The sequence below is a fragment of the Fundulus heteroclitus genome, chromosome 18 (assembly GCF_011125445.2).
Source record: "Fundulus heteroclitus isolate FHET01 chromosome 18, MU-UCD_Fhet_4.1, whole genome shotgun sequence".
Taxonomy (NCBI): Eukaryota; Metazoa; Chordata; class Actinopteri; order Cyprinodontiformes; family Fundulidae; genus Fundulus; species Fundulus heteroclitus.
In genome coordinates, this window is record NC_046378.1 from 437,620 (window position 1) to 454,947 (window position 17,328).

The window sequence follows — 17,328 nt, forward strand, 5'->3', positions numbered from 1 at the left end:
ATCCTTCCATCCATCCATCCATCCATCCATCCATCCATCCACCCATCCATCCATCCTTCCATCCATCCATCCATCCATTTTCTGACCCGCTTAATCCCTATTGGGGTCGTGAGGGGTGCTGGTGTCTATCTCCAGCGTTCACTGGGCGAGAAGCGGGGTACATCCTGGACAGGTCACCAGTCTGTCGCAGGGCACATGATACAAGTTAGGGCCTAAAATCTATATTGTGATAGATTTCAACCATAACTGCAGTTTGCAATTTAATTTAGACTTTTCTCTGCCTTAATCACAAGCAACAAAAATGCCCTGTAGATAAAGATGTTGGTAAACAAGGACTATTAAAAACAAGAACTTTAGCTGTTTTTTATTAATCAGAATATTATTATTCAAGAGAATAGCTTGTTGAGTTTGACATCAATCCTTGTGGAAGATAAAGTCCAACCAACAAACAAGTCTTTGTATTAAACAGTTTGACCCGTACTTCATGCTATGGTGAGATTCCTGAAAGTTTCTAGTAAAAAAATACTGATTATACAAACTCCAAAGCAAGTAATAAAAGGACTTTATCTCACTGATCCAACTGTCTTCCCTTCCACGTGGAGACAAACCCACTTTAAACATATTACCAACACCTAAAGGACGTCTCTTATCCATTAATTGTTATGTAACCAAAAATTGCAGTCCTCTGTGATTTGGAAATAGTGCTTTTTAAAACTGCAATTATATTGCAAATGCGATTAGTTGTTCAGCCCTAATAGAAACCAGTTGATGGACTTTTTTCCTCCAAAACAAGCATTGTAAAAGTTTTCTTGGCATCATAACATTATACTGACTCATCAAACCTCAGCAGAGTTATAAATGCTTTAAAACACGGGTTCTTATGTGCAAAATCACACTATGAGTTTTCTCCAAAATATTGTTGAAACCGATAAAGTAATAGGCAATGGACAAGGACCATAGCATAGAGACACCCCATTGGTTCACAAAATGAAGCCAATTGGAAGTTCCAGTACAACACATCATCACAAGGCTACCCTCAGGACAACAGGAAAGCTGTGAAGTGAACAGTGAGAATTCAGACCTATTGGCCCTGTAAGCAAACAGCAGGGGGTCCAAAAGGGGGCCCCTGTCTGAACTCCTTCAAATACTTGTCACTGAAAGGATTTCATGAGCGCAGACGTCATGGGTGGAGGCCTGTAGTCACTTAACCCTGTGGTGGTGCGTTTCTTAGGCACCAGGATGATGTTGGTCTCTGGGCTTTTCTGGACTTCTGACATATTTTAATGAAAATGTCAAATGGAATGTGAGAAAACGGTGGACTTGTGGAATTTATTGTTATTTTTGTTCAAGAGCGACATAAATGCTGGACCTGAGGTGGTTCTGTAGCAGCAACAGAACATTTCTAGACCCAGGTCACATAAACACACACACATTTATCCAGAAATACATAAACAGAGATTTCTTTGGGGAAAATGCAGTAATATTCTTTTCATGTACAATTACTTCACCGTGTTACTTACAAACATGTATAAAATACATCCATAAATGTTTGTACAGATATGAATAAATGCATACACTATATCGTTCAGGTGCTCCAATCATTCCCAAGGCCACATGTGGACATCCACAAGTTAGACATGCAGGAAGAATGGGTCGCTCAGGAGCGCAGTTAATTCCAGTGTAAATAGTATGATTTGTCCATTAAATTCTTATAAGACTTATAAAAATTGTGTTAAGTGTACTAATCATTGTTACCATTAAAGAAAAAAAAAAGAAACATACATATTCTTACTACAAAAAATAACTTTATTACTGTCACATTGTTTTTTAGTATCTAAAAGATAAAATCTAAAAAGAACCAAAGTGCTTGCAATTTGCAAAATTAAAAAAAGAAACTAAATTTCACTGTAACTTCATTCTTGTAAATATGTTCATACGACATATTTACAAAAAAGTAGATCCTCATACAGGATAGATAGTACGTTGTGATATGACAGTTTGTCATATCACCACGTACATAAGCAATAGTCTTTGTTGCTGTCAGTTGCTTCATGGAATTGTAAGGCAAAGCGTTAGCAGCAGCGGCGGCTGCTGGACTTTTCTCCAGGAGGGGCTATAACTTCAGTACAGACATTCAGTTTCAGTTCAGTTTAGTTTATTTATATAGCGCCAATTAACAACATATAGCAAAACATATGCTAAGATATCACACAAGTGTATTTACATGAATGAAAGCAACAAAAGAAACAGTGTTATACTTTTTATACAACCATTTTGCCCTTATATCTTTGAGAGAAACACATTTCTCAATAACTCTATGGTTGAAGTCTGGGATGGTTTTGACAGTGATGCTACCAAATCCACCAATCCTCCAAAAACACCTGGATTTTCTGAGCTCTCACTCTCATCATGGCCACGCAGGGCAAGTTCAGATGCACCACAGAACTTGACACCGTCTGTTATTTTTTGATAGAATGTGCCTGTTTTTGTCCACCTCCTCGTTGTGCTGGCAGATTCCTACCCTGTAGCCTCTATCAAGTTGAGAGGAAATGTTTATTTTCCCAAACATGGCTAGTTGCAGTGCATTTTCCATGTGAATCCCAGAACCTTCATATCTTTTTGCCTTTTCTGAAAAGTGTACTGTCTTCCTCTGTTTGTGGACTGCTGAATAACTAATATTTGGCTGATCAGGTCCGAGCACTTAAACCCGTAACTTCTGCTGATACGTTCTTCTCTCAAAAGGTGTTTTTGAGAGACTGTACTGAATTCATTTTCTTGCACAATTTCTAATTTGTGGTTGCATTCAGCTCTGGGCGCAGGAGAGGAGCGCCCCATGATGGTCCTTTCTCTCTACTGCAGAGGAGTTACTGCGCATGTGCAACTTTTAACGAGTCGGGGCAAAGTTTTTACACCCCAGGGCGGAAATACGTCACCAGTCAGGCTCCATCGATGATTGAAAAAACTGAACTCATCATTAGCTTCACAATGTTTATCTTACAGAACTAAAAAATACATAAATATATTTCAAAACATCTTTTATTTCATTTTCTTATTCAAGGTAATGTGGTGACAGGTGGGGCGGCGCCCTCTATCTGCCAGCCGCCACTGGTTAGCAGTCATTTATGTGTCAGGCGACAGTAGCATTGGACAGAGGGATAGTTTTTATTTTTACGCCACATGCGTCATCCAGCAGGACAGAAACCATGTTTAATGCTGCAGTCACTATGAACTCTGTTTTGTTTGCATGGAGCACTTTGGTACACTACCTTATATGATGCCAGCAGTGCTCGCTGGTTTACTGAAGCAGTTCACTAAGCGGGATGAATGTTGCCTATATTCTGCACATTTTCACTGAAAAGGCTTATCAGTGTTATTGGGGTGTAATCTTTAAGTTGCACCATAATTTATTTGGCTTCAAGCTGCCAACATTTTTAGACGCAATAGACACGGCAGTCACAGTGAAGCTAAGCGCTACATACGCGTCATCATATTTCCTCACTTTAAGTTTTAGGGGACTGTCGTCTCTCTCTCTCTCTCTGCTTTTTTTTCATCCCTGTTAAATATGTTTCCATTGCGTCTCTTGAGTATTTGTTGATCGCTCTTCATATCAACTGCTCTGTGCTGTATGCAAAAAGAAAAACCAAAACCTAGACTAATACCATGGAGCGAATAATCCCTGCTTCCCTGTTCACCAGGATCAGTTGGGAAGGCAAAGCAGGGGATGCAAGCATCGATTTTCCAACTTCTGAAACCCTCAGTGTTCCCTCTGCGCTGCCACGGTCCAGAAGCTAACCTAGCTGGAATGATTAGCTCTATTTAAAAAAGGCTGGATACTATAGCAATGATACATGAGGAATCGAATCGACGGAGCAGTGGCTGAATCACAAACCAGCTGGGCCGTCTCTGCTACCCCCCTTATTTAAGCGGCCATTATTTGTGCCTAATCCTGACCATTTCCAGTATATTCCTAAACCTGACCCAAACTACCTACACCACAGCTGTTAACCTGAAAATAGAGGTCTGCCCCATTAGGACCAGGCTTTGGTCCCCATAAGGCCTATTTGTCTTTAGAATCCAAGCGACCATAGCAGACAAAGTCCTAAAAAAGATAAATGAACAAGTACAAACACACACTAGGTTATATCACTCTGAGGAAATGATACCTGTGGTGGAAAAGAAACACTGAAAGATCAGGATCACTTAGTGGAACACTTTAGAACGTCCTCATGCCCAACAACAGGACTGGATTTCTGGGGGAACTGTAAATTTGTATTCCTCAACAAAAGCTAAACGTAACACGGTGTGTGACTTCTGGTCTTTATTCAGCTGGGTGAAGATTGTTCTGTGGGAAATGTAAGATCCACCAGGCAAGATAAAAAGAACTTTAATATTCACAACTGGTATAAGGCAGTATTTTGAGCAGCATTACAAAGTATTAGAGGCACAGGAACGGTTCCATAATAACTGGAACTGGTACATATTTGTCAATTGTTTGACTGTGAAAAAAAATACATTCTTTAGGAAAGATATTTTCCAGCTGATGTAGCTGATAAGTCCAACAGTTATACACATTAGTGAAATAATAGCCACAGTTCTGTCAAATACAACGTAGATGCTGTGGAGCCTTTGATTAAGAAGGACCAACAATCTGGACCTCCTGTAGATCTTTGTAGAGAAAATAAGGAAAACCATTTCTAGTGAAATAAAGGTAGGGTTGAGCTCAGTCCAAGGTGCGGTGTGGGTTTCAGTCTCAGTGTCCCAGTGGGCGGTCATCATACGTGCTGTACCTCTTCACGTGAATTCTCCGGACGCGCTCGCGAAGCTCGGCCCCCCCGGGCCCCTCCTCCTCCTCGCTCAGGGAGCCACAGTTGTTGTAGCTTCGCCGCGTGGCCTCCAGCAGGGAGTTGTCCGGCAGCGGCATGGTCTCATACAGCAACGAGTTCAGGGTCTCCTCATAGATCCGAGCTTCAGGGAACTCCACCTTTCAACAGACAGTTTAAACCTTCAAACTCAGTCAACAACAATGTCACTGCACTTTAATCTCTTAAAGTCTGGATAGGTGTTACACCTTGAAACTAGCCGTTTATAAAAACCTCTTCGCAGCACGCTCTCAAACATGATATCTAGGGGGCTCCCGTTCAGAATTCTGCAGAATTCTGCAAAAAGGGAACACAAAGTAAGTAAAATTTTCTTGAAAGTGTATTTTTCCTCGATTTGCAGCTAAATAAGACTACTTGCCAATAGAATAACATTTTTGCACTTAAGATAAGAACAATTCATCTCCATCATCTTATTTCAAGTGCAAGATATATAATTATCTTATTTTAGGGGTAAAAATACTCATCCCATTGGCAAATAGTCTTATTTAGCTGTTCAAATCAAGGAAAAATACCGTCATTTCAAGGAAACTGGACTTACTTTTAGTTCCCTTTTTGCAGTGTTTATCCCAACTACTAATCCTTCACTGCCTGCAGTGGGGAAACCCACCGGGTTCTGTCAGTATGTACTATGATTGCATCACACTTCGCTCACTCTGAAATGACATGAAGGATGCCGCCACGTCTCATGAGCTGTCCAAAAAAGATTTCCTGCATTAGAGCCTGCTGCTGCGACACCAGGTAAGTAAACTAGAAGAGCTGCTCCACTGTTCTGATAACAGCAGATTACAGGGGTCACCTGGATCATACAACACGGCTCTGGCCTTCAGTGTCATGTTTAGCTCCCGCAGACAATGTGTCTAACCAGAGTAGTTTGCTGGTGTCATAAAGCTAATGTTAGCATGCTTACTCTCTGCTGAAGATGGTCACAAGTCATTTTTTTCTAAGTAAAGTCTCAAGTCTTTCGCCCATATACAGAATCAAGTCTCTAAGAACCAAAATAAACATTTCCTTGTCCCCAGCGTCTGTCACCTTTAACCCCTAAACAACCACAGCAGCATTTGATAATTCATTTCTAATATTTAGTAACTTTTCATCTCTCAGCTAACATATTATTTATATCCAGAAATCTGCTGATTTATACCATTTTAAATACTATACTATTTTAAAAACTGATCATAAGTAATATTTACCCCATTAGAAATATAAATAGGCATATATGATCTTACAAAAACAATAGAAAGAGATTAAAACCTGTTAATGTTGAATTTCTGCTTTTTTTGTCTTTGTAAAGACGGAGGTAACATCTTTTTAGAACTGTCACTAACGCTTATTTTAGTAATCAAGGATTCTATCAACTATTCCAACAACTGATCGAGTAATCAAAGAAAAAGTGGAACATCCTGCATATTTGTCACATAACTACTTAAAGGTGACCTATTATGCTTCCTTTTAAAAATGTAGGATAGGTCTAAGGGCTACACAAAACTTATTCATTTTATTTTTTTGCACAGAATCAGTCTCAGATAATGAGATTTCACCTCCTCAGTTTCACTTACTTTGAACTTCTCTCACAATGAGCTGTTTTTAGGGCCCTGTCCCTTTTATGCAAATAAGCTGTAGCTGGCCCGCCCCTCAATTTATTGTTTACACTCGCACTTTATATTCGAGAAAATGGCTGCAAAGAAAAGAACAATGGTACAATATTTTGGACCGAGTCAGACCAGAAGCTGAAGAAGTGGAGCCTCCTGCACAACCAGCAAAGATGCAGCAACAGTTTCTGAATGGTAAGTACACACTTTTTTTCATAGTTTGGCCGATCTTACGAGTTATATTCAGATGTGACATATATCAAATTTAAATGGTAATTCATCTTGACCAGCATGAACCAAGGAGTAAACATTATCGTCTATAGCAGGGGTTTTCAATAGGTGAGGTGTGCCTCCCCTGGGGGGCGCCAAAGACTCACAGGGGAGGCACGAAGAATATTTGTGCCTTCTGTTTGAGCGCGCAGGAACCAATCCGAGCGCGCAGTGAGAAAATTCTCAACGCTCAAAACTGGTCTGGCGCTCACTCAACTCTGATAAACTCTTCTCAACCCACTGTCCTCGCGCTCAGTTCCATCTCAGCTCGCGCGCTGGACCTGCTCATTCAAAGCTCAACACCAGCTGTGCAGTCGCTCGACTGTTTCAGCGCTCACGACTTCAAACACTGTCCACCTGACCAGCCAATCACAGAAAGGTTTCTTTCCATCCAGCCAGAGTATGGCTTGCAAATACTGCATTCAGATGGATTAAATCAAAATGCTGCAGCCTTTGGCAGAAATGACTAAACATCACCGTGGGATTGAAGAAAAACAAATAAAAAGTGTAATATTTTAGCCTAAAATATTTAGGCTAAAGTATTTAGACTTTCCAGCTTCTGGGAGGTGATGCAAAAGTTTATTCTGATCATAATCATCATCATTGTCATCATTGTTTAAAGAGCACTTTAACACGAGGTAAAACAAAGTGCCAAACATCAGAAATACATTAGGCTGTCTGTGAAGCTAATAACAGCTAGCGCTAACTAACAGGTCTGTTGGCCAGGCAGTTTACAACTTCTCTGATGCACCTGAGCTTTATGTTGCTCTGAAACATCCGTATCAGACTGTTAGCTTAGCACGTAGCACCGTTACGCTCAGTCTACTTTAGGTGGGATTCTGAATTCTGACAACTGTCAGTGTAATGGCTCATTACGCTGAACTGCACTGGTTAAAACTTTGCTGGTCAGAGTTGCTAATTTACTCATTCATCCTAACAGGTATGTTCCATGTCCATGTTCTGCAGTGTTAATCTATCCTGTTATATATCCAACTTTCTTCCACCTGGATAAGTTGCTACACATAGCAGTGATCTCAAAACACCAATGTTCCCACGTTTTCACTTGCACATTAATAAGTTATAGCCCTATTCTATAGTTGACAGCCTCCTGCTTCCGGTATGAAAAGAGCTCTATTAGACATACCATTTTTTCCCCTTGTCAAAAACAGCAGTAAGCATTGCACATGTTCACCTTGGTCTGCTTCTTCTCTGTGGCATAGACGATGGAGGTGCAGCACACCTCAGCCAGCTTGCGACCCTGACCGTAGAAGGACCAGCAGCAGATCTCGTCTCCGATCACGTCTTTAAAGAAGAGGACGCGGCTGTTGAAGCTGAGGGACAGCCTGTCAAACAGCTCGATGTTCTTCAACAGGTTGTCATCGGAGTTACTGAGGAGGCAGAAGCACATCCGAAGAAAACGATGAGTAACTTTGTTTACTTTGCCATTTAAGTGAGGTTCTTTCAACACAAACATATATTCATATATATATATATATCTTTTGCCTCTACCCGTTTCCCCGGTTAAATTAAAGTTTTTTAGTTAGGCGCGTTTCCATTGCAGTGGGTCATTTATTTAAATCAGCCTGATGTGGAATGGGGAAGTTTTGCAGAAAACACTTCACCTTGAGTCCACTGGGTGGCGGTAGTAGGAAACCAAAGACCAACAACCAAAGCTGCATGTTTTCTTTTTTTCTTCAAACATTAGTAAAATCTCTGTAGGTAGAGGTTAGTTGGGTAGAACTATGGAGTATTTTCAGATCATCGGTTCCCACTTCCCCCATTCTGAAATGAGTTGATACTTAATTCTGCATGATACTTTTGGAATTTAAAAATAATTTTATTTATCTAAAACCACCATTTTCTACACCTGAAAATGACCGTTCTGTCCTCCTATGCTATGCAACCTTTCTTGTTTTAGGTGTTTGATGGAGATTTAGTTGATACATTATTTTTGTTTCAACTGATAAATAATAGTAGATGATGAACAGCTTTAGTTATATCAATGAGTAATTCTTTCCAAAATTCCTTAAGGTGCACTGGACCCATAAACAGGAAATATTTAAATGAGTTTACATTTAATTTTTTACCAACCTGCATCGGCCCAGTGTTGTGATATCAGCCAGGAAAGACAAAATCAGACTGGTTCTGAAATGCGAGAAGCTGCAGATTCCCTCTCTTAAGGAACTGACTATCACAGAACCAAGTCTCTAAGAAGTGTTTGCGGGATGCAAACACCGCTATGTACCAAGCTCCCCCAGGCTTCTGTTTCTCTTTTCCCGTGGACTGTGAAGGTGTCTACACTGGGGAGACAAGCTACCATGGGCCCGCATGGAGTATGGAGACCCACAAGCCAGGCTAAGTAAAGTCTGTCTTCTGATAATCAGACACCGGAGTGAGGAACCAGCCTCTACAGCAGGGCTCTGCAAGCTTTACAGTCTAAGAGCCATTTTGCCTGCAGTCCACTTGAATTAAACCTGTTCAGAGCCGCAAATGTTGCCTGGCCTTTTGAAAAAAGACAAGTTCTAATTTGTGATAAAGATCTACTATAGGAAATATGTTGTCCTCGTTAAAGAAACACCCTTTTATGTCTATTTTGAGGTTTAAAAAAGAGGATGGATTGGATGTTGATATTTGTGGATAATGATGTAAAAAAAATCATAGCTTCCATCATAATGAAAAAATATTGATTTAAAATTAAGTATTACTGGCACTTTTAGCATCATTCTGTTGTGAAAATTAAAAGCAATTATTCCAAGAAAAAACTACTAGAACCTGCATTTTTTATCATTATTACATTTAAATACCATAATAAAAATCTAACTTGTAGCCAAAGTTATTAAGAACCTCTGGCAGCTCCAGAGCCGCAGCCTGCAGACCCCTGCTCTAGAGGAACCAGCTTTGTGGCCTGGATTCACGCCACAGAGGTCAGCTGCTTCCTCGCCCCCTGCTCAGACAACAAGCTTTACCTGCAACCGGACGCCCCGTTACTACAACCAGACTAAGGCAGAGGTTTGGCAGGGAAAGGCAAATGGTTTACTTAGAGTGTTTTTGTACTGTGTTTGGCTAAGCTATCCGTTAGCAACCTTTGAAACAAAGCTTTGCTGATTTGTTATTGGTGTGTTTTACGGTAATGACAAACCTTATCTCCATTCATACACCGATGGGATATTAATGTTTGTGTTGTCCAGGCTGCTCATTACGACCTAACAGAGCATAGAGGGGCACAGCCTCGTTATTTGACTTTTTATTTATACGTCAGTAGCTCTCTCTGGTTGCATAAAACGTTTTTATGAAAGATTATCGCGTCCTGCTGGCGTATTAGTTATTAGTTTGGCATTCATTTTACACTTTGTTTTTGCTTGATTTATTAGTAAATAAAGCCAGAGGAAGTACAACACTGCACACGCACGGCAAGGGTTAAAACAAGGAAGCGGCTAAAGGCTATTAGCATCTCCCAGCGAAACAATGCAGAATGGTCCAAGATCACAGAAAATAGGATTCCAAGAGGGCACAGACTGGAATTTTGCTGGGAATGCTGCCACAGTATGAATGTTGGTGTTCGCGGCTCGTTCCAGTGCTCGAAACACTCTTTAAACTATTGTCCCAATATCAGCTGATTGAGCTGATATTCACTGGACAATACCTAACAGGCCGAGGGTTATTCATTAAACATTAAAGAACTTAAAACGTGCGTAATGGAAAAACACCACAGTTGTTGCTTTACAGCAACATGATTCATTTAGAATAACTACTAAACACTGAATAAAATCACATATTTTTCTTTTATTGATATAATAATCAGGAAAACCCATACCTACAGCACAGGTCATGTCTTACTAGAAAAACTTTTTTAATTCAACAGTCCTGGGAAAAGCTTAAAAGTCCAGCCTCAGACCAGGAACTTTTAACTGGGAAACTAAAGCCCCAGGAATCTGAGCTTGATTTGTATCAAAACACACCACAGGTTTTTAAATGCAAAAGAAGAGTGCCTCTTTTATCATAGTGTAGTTTAAAGGAAGAAAAGACACAATCCAGTAGGGCTGTGCATAAAAATCGATATAAAGATTAATATCGATATTTTTAAAAACGATTTAATATCGATATTCTGGCTTTCAATATTGATATACCTCCCAACCTCTAGGGGGCGTTATTACAGTGCAACCATTACAGTTCACAGCGAAGGAGAGCAAGTGAGATGAATTTGTGGAACGGCCGACAGGATTTTAGAAGCTCCTTTGTCCCTAAAATCAGATGTTTGGGCACATTTTTGGTTTCTGTGACACGTTAAATGCAATGAAGCAAATGCACTTTATTTTCCTGTTAATATGTCTGTGATCAATAAATAGAACATAAACATAATATTTGGCTGATTTTGGTGATTGAATCACTGAGCATTAATTCAAAGTAATAAATATCGATATTGGAATCAAAGCAAGCTGAGCCATGTATCGAGAATCGTATCGAATCGGCTCATCCTAGATGATACCCAGCCCTACAATCCAGCATACTGACCGCTATAAAAGAAGTGATTCAGGTCAAAAAAATTTCTCACCTGGTGTAGGAGTACTTGTTGTTGCTTCTGTTGTACAACAGCTTCACCACAGGCTGACAGAGGCAGGACAAATGATGGATTATTGTTTCTGCTTCAATATGTCAATGTCAATGTCAAATTTATTTATATAGCACTTTAAAACAGGCATAGAACTGCACCAAAGTGCTGTACAAGAGTGACAACAACACAAATGAATAAAAACAAAGTATCAAACACTACTTTGATTAAATGCCAAAGAATAAAAATAAGTTTTAAGAAGCAATTTAAAATGATCCAGGCTGTGGGCAGATCTAATTTGGAAAGGTAGATTGTTCCATAGAGAAGGAGCAACAGCAGAAAAAGCCCGATCTCCTTTCCTCTTAAGTCTGGTCCGAGGAACTGTTAGTAAAAGCTGATTATTAGAACGTAGGGTTCTGGACACGGGCTGAAATTTTAAGAGTTCCAGAAGATAAGGGGGAGCTAATCCATTTAAAGCTTTATAAGTTAATAAGAGAATCTTAAAATCTATTCGATAAAAAACAGGCAGCCAATGTAAAGAGGCCAGTATGGGCCTTATATGGTCACGCTTCCTGGTTCCTGTAAGAAGCCGAGCCGCTGCGTTCTGGATCATTTGAAGTCGCTGCATCTGTGATTTGTCCAGGCCTCTATATAATGAATTACAATAGTCCAAACGAGATGTGATGAAGGCATGGATAAGTCCTTCAAAGTCTTCAATATGTCAATGGATCGACTGTAAGTTCATCTCAAAACACCTTCGTCAGAATGGTTTTAATGTGTGTTTTTGATAACAAGCAAACATAACTGACAAGAAAGAGTAAATATTTAAACCAGGATTAGATTTGTGCAGACACAAGAGCAAATGATCAAGCCAAATGATCAGAGTAAGCTGACCAATCACGGCCACCGGTTTACCTTGGAGGATGACTGGATGAGCTGCTCCTCTTCTTTACACGAAGTAATCACAGGTATAACACACATCGGTTGCTCTTTATTGTCCTGTCAAACAGAAACAGAGTTGCTGTCACTGAGCCACAGATCAGTCTCACCAAACCTAGATAGATAATTATTTTATGACTGAAACCACTACTCTGCTGCTAAGAAAGCTACTGTCCGTAAAAGCTTCATTTTCTTCTGCCAATGGCATTCATTGCTTTAAGTATATGCTCAGATTCATGGGAAGCATTAAAGATAAAATCCTAATTCACCTTTAGTGTTCTAGCAGACACCTGAAGGTTCTGGCTCTAGCTGACTGGAACATGGAAGTGTTCAGAACTTCCTCCACCTTGACAAAAACCTCAGTTTCATCTCCCACTTCCGCTGATCATCGCCGTGTTTCTTAATATAATTTATGAGCTATTCTTGCCGTGTGCGGTGTGTTAAGAGCGATCTGGTCCGCTCGGTGGTACATCAGGACCGCTCTGATCTCAAATCGGGGATATTCAACATGTAGAATTGTCTTGCCCCAATATCCTAGTGTGTGTGGTGTCCCCAAGGACAAACAAGCACACAGCCTGTTGAATGTGACGTGTAGCCAAACAGAAAGCGAGGTGAGGGAAACCCAGAGAAAAAACAACAACAACTCCATTTCATAGTGCAGCAAGTGTCGAGCCAACGGTCATGTTTCCGCTTCTTTAACCAACGCCATTTCTTTTTGTTAGGTTTTTTTCCCTGTTAAAATTAGTCAACAGACTATTCCCATTCTTCTTCTTGTTGGCCATCTGTATTTACTCTGAACTCACGTTTGATCTTGAGAGGTTTTGCAATATTCCCTGTCTGACATCTGAATGATCTTAAACATAATCTGTTCCTCTGTGTTGAGCTTGCTGTTCTGATCAGACACCACACACTGTACGAGCAAACCTGTTTTGTCTTGGATGTTTTACCATCACGCGCATCTGTCAGGCTTTGAAAATGGGCCGACTATTTTAAAATCCTGCAGGTGAACCAGCCTATAATGTTTATGTGTGACCTTATTTTAAGGAATGCAGAAGGTGGAGTTTGGGGGTGCACAAGTGTGGCACCCGTACCGCTTCATGACGCTCAGCTAACGGTGACTTTAGCTTTAGCAGAAAAAAAGCAAACTGACCTGCAGGGTATTTTGACACAGCTCTACAAGGCCCTGGAGGAGGTAGTACTTGGCCTCAGCCAGCAGCTCCTGGACAGCCTGACGACCTTTGGGTAAGGTGACGGTACCTTCACGCAGGTAATTCAGGATGCTGTTGAAGTGCTTCCCGCTCCGGTCGATCAGGATCCAACCTGAACAGAGACAACAGACTCTGCTAATAAAATGTATTCTTAAGCACAAAATGAACAGAAAGAGCTGGTCCTGTGCAGCAGCTAGCTTCAGTCTCTAACCTTCCTTATCAGTGAAGACTTCTTTCTTCCCACTGAACATGGCTTTCAGCAGAGAATTCTGCCTGGTTAGCACCTGCAGCGGGGTGAAAAACAGCATCCCTCCAACGTTGAGGCGGACATATTTGTTGCCCAGACTCGCGGCCTCTCGATAACCACAGGTTCTGGTCTTGGGACAGACCACAAGGGGATGGGGGGAGGTGGGCTCATCCTGGATGTGGTGCTGCGGCAGGCAGCGGTCCCCGGACATGTCCTTTTGGAGGTAGATGACCACCTTGCAGACGGAGGTTCGGAGATCCCCCGCCGTGGTGACAGCTACTGACGAGGCTCCTGCGACCTCTCACTGCTCCAGACCATTCCTAGAAACGAGACAAAAACAAGAGAAGACTGAAGATACAAGTTACTAGAGACCATAAAGCAAAGAGTAAGTCAGGCTGTGTCTGCTGTTGCATCACGGTGAGAGCCTGCTGCACGCGGGGAGCATGTCCAGTCTAGCCTGTCCCTTCTAACGTAGCCCTCTGTGCAACCTAGCGGTACGTTTAGCCCAGACGACAGCACACCTTACCTTTAATTATTACACGTGGGCGTCTTGCCCGCTGAAGCGCTTAAAAAGCATCCAGAGAAACACCAACTTCACTGAGATTTAAAACCAACCTAATGAGCCACGTTTTCAGTCACAACGTGATGCTCAGCTTTCAAACACGCTTAATACGTTAACAAAATGTGATGAGAGCGTCTTTAAGTGAACAGAGAGAGCAGGCCAATAAACCACAGTTAGCTGGCAGACGGACCGACGGAATCACAAACCAATTTACGTTATTTTAAGGTAAATTGTTGTGACTGAAGACTTAATTGAAACCATTTCATTGTGACTATACAGCACAGCAAAAATCATAGTTGCCCCTGACAGACTTCCGTTTTTTTCTTTTTGACTAATTAAATGTCTCAGCTCAAAGTAATGTAAATAACAGACAAAGATGACAAAAGTAAAAACTAAATGCATTTGTCACAAAATAATTTAATTTAATGAAAGAAAAAAAAAAACCTCCCCAAACCCCCATAGCCACCCACGTGATAAAAGCTAAATTCAGTTTGACATGCCACACGCAGCTCTGATTACTGGAAGACAATCAGGAGCAATCACAAAATCACTCAGTAGAAGCTGTCTGTCAACATGAAGAAGGATAAATGATGTCAAATGCACCGATCTGAAGATATTCAAGCAGGGTCAGTGACGTCTGGCAGTCTGAAAACAATTATAAAGCAATTTTGAAAGCTTTGGGACTCGCTTTAGAACCTCAGTGAGAACCATTCTCCACTACAGAGAGAACAAGCAGCGGCGATGAACCTTCCTAGCTTATGTATCGCAGATCCGTCCTGGTCTCAACCTGCAACGTCCTTTTTATTTACTGTTGATTTGTGCAAAAGTCCTTCAGTTATTGAAATGCAACCAACTTGTCCTCCAGGGTTTTTTATTATTTATTTTTTTTACTTTTGTCAAGGCTGTCACCCATCAGCTGCCATTGTGGTGAGCAAAGAGACAAAGCTGATCAGCCCTGATCAGGTCCTTTGGTATTCAGTTTTGATATTCACATGAACTCATCAGTGCCTGACAGACCATATTATACCCTCACAACCTCAGAAAAACGAAATGTGTTGTCATAGCTCCTTTAAAGGAACAATACCTTTTAGAAATACCTAATGGTTAAAATCAGAACGCCTTTCACGGAGACCAGCCATTTACTCAACGGCCAGTTTTTGCAGTGTATATAATGTTGTATTTTGTTCTATTTCTGGTCCGCTTTTCTTGCTGGCTTCCATGTTTGCAGGCTGCTGCTCTTTTGGCAAAATAAAATACAAAACGTGGTGCTCTCTTTTGGGGACACTCATATGATTGGCTCAGGAAGCAGGAAGTAAACGGGGGGGCTACACACTGCACCAAAGTGGTTCCGGACCGTACCTCTAGGTTTGAAAGGAGAGAAACTTGACTAAGCCATTGTACAGTAGCTGAAGAGGACCAATTGTTTATAGGGAATGTTACTTCCATCCCAGGTGGCAAATGAGAATGATTTAGGTTGATGTTAAAGTAAATGTCTTACTTATATGTCATTTAAGTGAGGCAAAAGACATGAAATCTGTAAGAGGGCAAATCTCGCTGTTCTAGCCAACATGGGTTAGAACATGGAACTGCTGCGTCCAGAAATCCCACCAGTCCGACATTAGCCAGTGAACCTGAAGTAGCAGCTGGCGTCACACCGGCTGTGTTGAGCTGCTATTGTCAGTCACCGAAAGTCTATGAAAAACACATTTACTACAGAAAGTGGAATGATGAGTTTTCCGAAAATGTGTTGCAGTCGTTCGCTGTGTTGGACTCACTGCATCGACCAAATGTTGCCACTAAAGCTTCTTTTTTTCTCCACCCTGCCCGTTTCTCGGTGTCGCCTCTCGTGTTAGGAGCTACACTGCTAAGACAGCAGAACAAACAGACCCCAGGAAACGGAGATGTGAGAAAAGCTGGGATCTGTTGGGACTGAACACACCCCAAATCAACAGAGGCTACACTAAAACCAATGAACTTTTTTTTCTATCTTCCGCCTTTTTCATGAACAAAACTCTTTTTAAAAAACTCCTTAAGTTGAACGTAGTTAGTCGCTAGCATTTCCAGCACCGGATCGCAGCTTACCTTACACACATCACAGTCTTCTCGTATTTTCCGTCCACTCTAAGTTTGTTTTTTTAAACAGTTTTTTAGGTTTTGTTTAAAACGTCAGAATTCCCCAAATACCATAAGGGCTTGGGTTTTTTTCTTTCTCTGTTGTTTTGGTGGCGGCTGGCAACTAGAGCATAGGTACTTTACCGCCACCTACTGGAATGGAGTGTGGAATACTAATAAATGTAAAAAATAAAATAAAATAACTGTTCCATTTAATCACCAAACTATCCATCGTTTATGAGACATTTACCAATATAATGTTTAAAATCATTTCAATTTTACCCTACTTTTAAGCTGTCGTTGCTGAATTTTTAACATTATTATTACTATTATCATTATTAATAAAAAAACAGCTTTACTGTGCAGCTGCATAGTATCTGAAACATCTCCTATAAAATATCCTGTCTGGATGCTAGTTTTCTTAATTTGAAGCTTTGCAGAACAGAAAAACTCATTATAATCTATAACACTATTTTGTTGTTGTTATTATTATTATTATCATCAACCTACTGCAGTGTCAGTAATATTCCTAGAAGTTCCGTTGAGTACACTTCTAAATATTTAGCTTTTTTATGCAGTATTGCATGATTAACAACACTGCTCCAAGCTACACTATCCATCCATCCATCCATTTTGCGAACCGCTTTATCCCTCATGGGGTCGCGGGGGTTGCTGGTGCCTATCTCCAGCGTTCACTGGGCGAGAGGCAGGGTAGCTACACTATCATTATAATCTTTTGTGACAATAAGGAGAGTTTTAAATGATGTAGTGTTCTGCTATATTCATTTCTGGTTTTATTTTATGTTTAAGTTTACATAACAGCTAAATCTGGGTGTGATGAATGTTCAATGTAGTATCGAAACTGTGGTCCTTTTAAAAATCTTTATATCCATGCATTTTCATTCCTGATCCATCTAATACTAAAATCTTTGACTTTATCATGCTATATACACAGCAGAAACTACTGATACT

The 17,328-nt window shown here is 40.7% G+C and overlaps 1 protein-coding gene across 2 annotated transcripts; it reads right to left on the reverse strand.

Moving 5' to 3' along the window:
• Positions 1 to 4,368: 4,368 nt before the first annotated feature.
• On the reverse strand, positions 4,369 to 16,474 carry tnfaip1 (tumor necrosis factor, alpha-induced protein 1 (endothelial)). 2 transcript variants are annotated; one of them, XM_012878721.3, is made up of 7 exons: positions 16,327 to 16,474; positions 13,647 to 14,002; positions 13,378 to 13,547; positions 12,204 to 12,287; positions 11,292 to 11,344; positions 7,932 to 8,127; positions 4,369 to 4,981 (listed from the first exon to the last, which is right to left on the reverse strand). In XM_012878721.3, the coding sequence occupies exons 2-7, from the start codon at positions 13,891 to 13,893 to the stop codon at positions 4,751 to 4,753; spliced, it is 981 nt and encodes a 326-aa protein (XP_012734175.1). In that variant the 5' UTR covers positions 13,894 to 14,002; positions 16,327 to 16,474; the 3' UTR covers positions 4,369 to 4,750. The 2 variants fall into 2 exon arrangements, with proteins under 2 accessions (XP_012734175.1, XP_021180299.1); XM_021324624.2 differs by lacking the exon at positions 16,327 to 16,474 and adding an exon at positions 16,020 to 16,098.
• Between the last annotated feature and the right edge of the window lie 854 nt (positions 16,475 to 17,328).

What these genes read in the sequence shown, in the direction of transcription:
- tnfaip1 (XM_012878721.3), bottom strand. Translation starts at nt 13,893, where the DNA reads ATGTCCGGGGACCGCTGCCTGCCGCAGCACCACATCCAGGATGAGCCC. An exon ending in AGTCTTCACTGATAAGGAAG is followed by an intron (nt 13,548 to 13,646) that starts GTTAGAGACTGA and finishes GTCTCTGTTCAG; the next exon opens with GTTGGATCCTGATCGACCGG. An exon ending in AACAAGTACTCCTACACCAG is followed by an intron (nt 8,128 to 11,291) that starts GTGAGAAATTTT and finishes CTGCCTCCTCAG; the next exon opens with TAACTCCGATGACAACCTGT.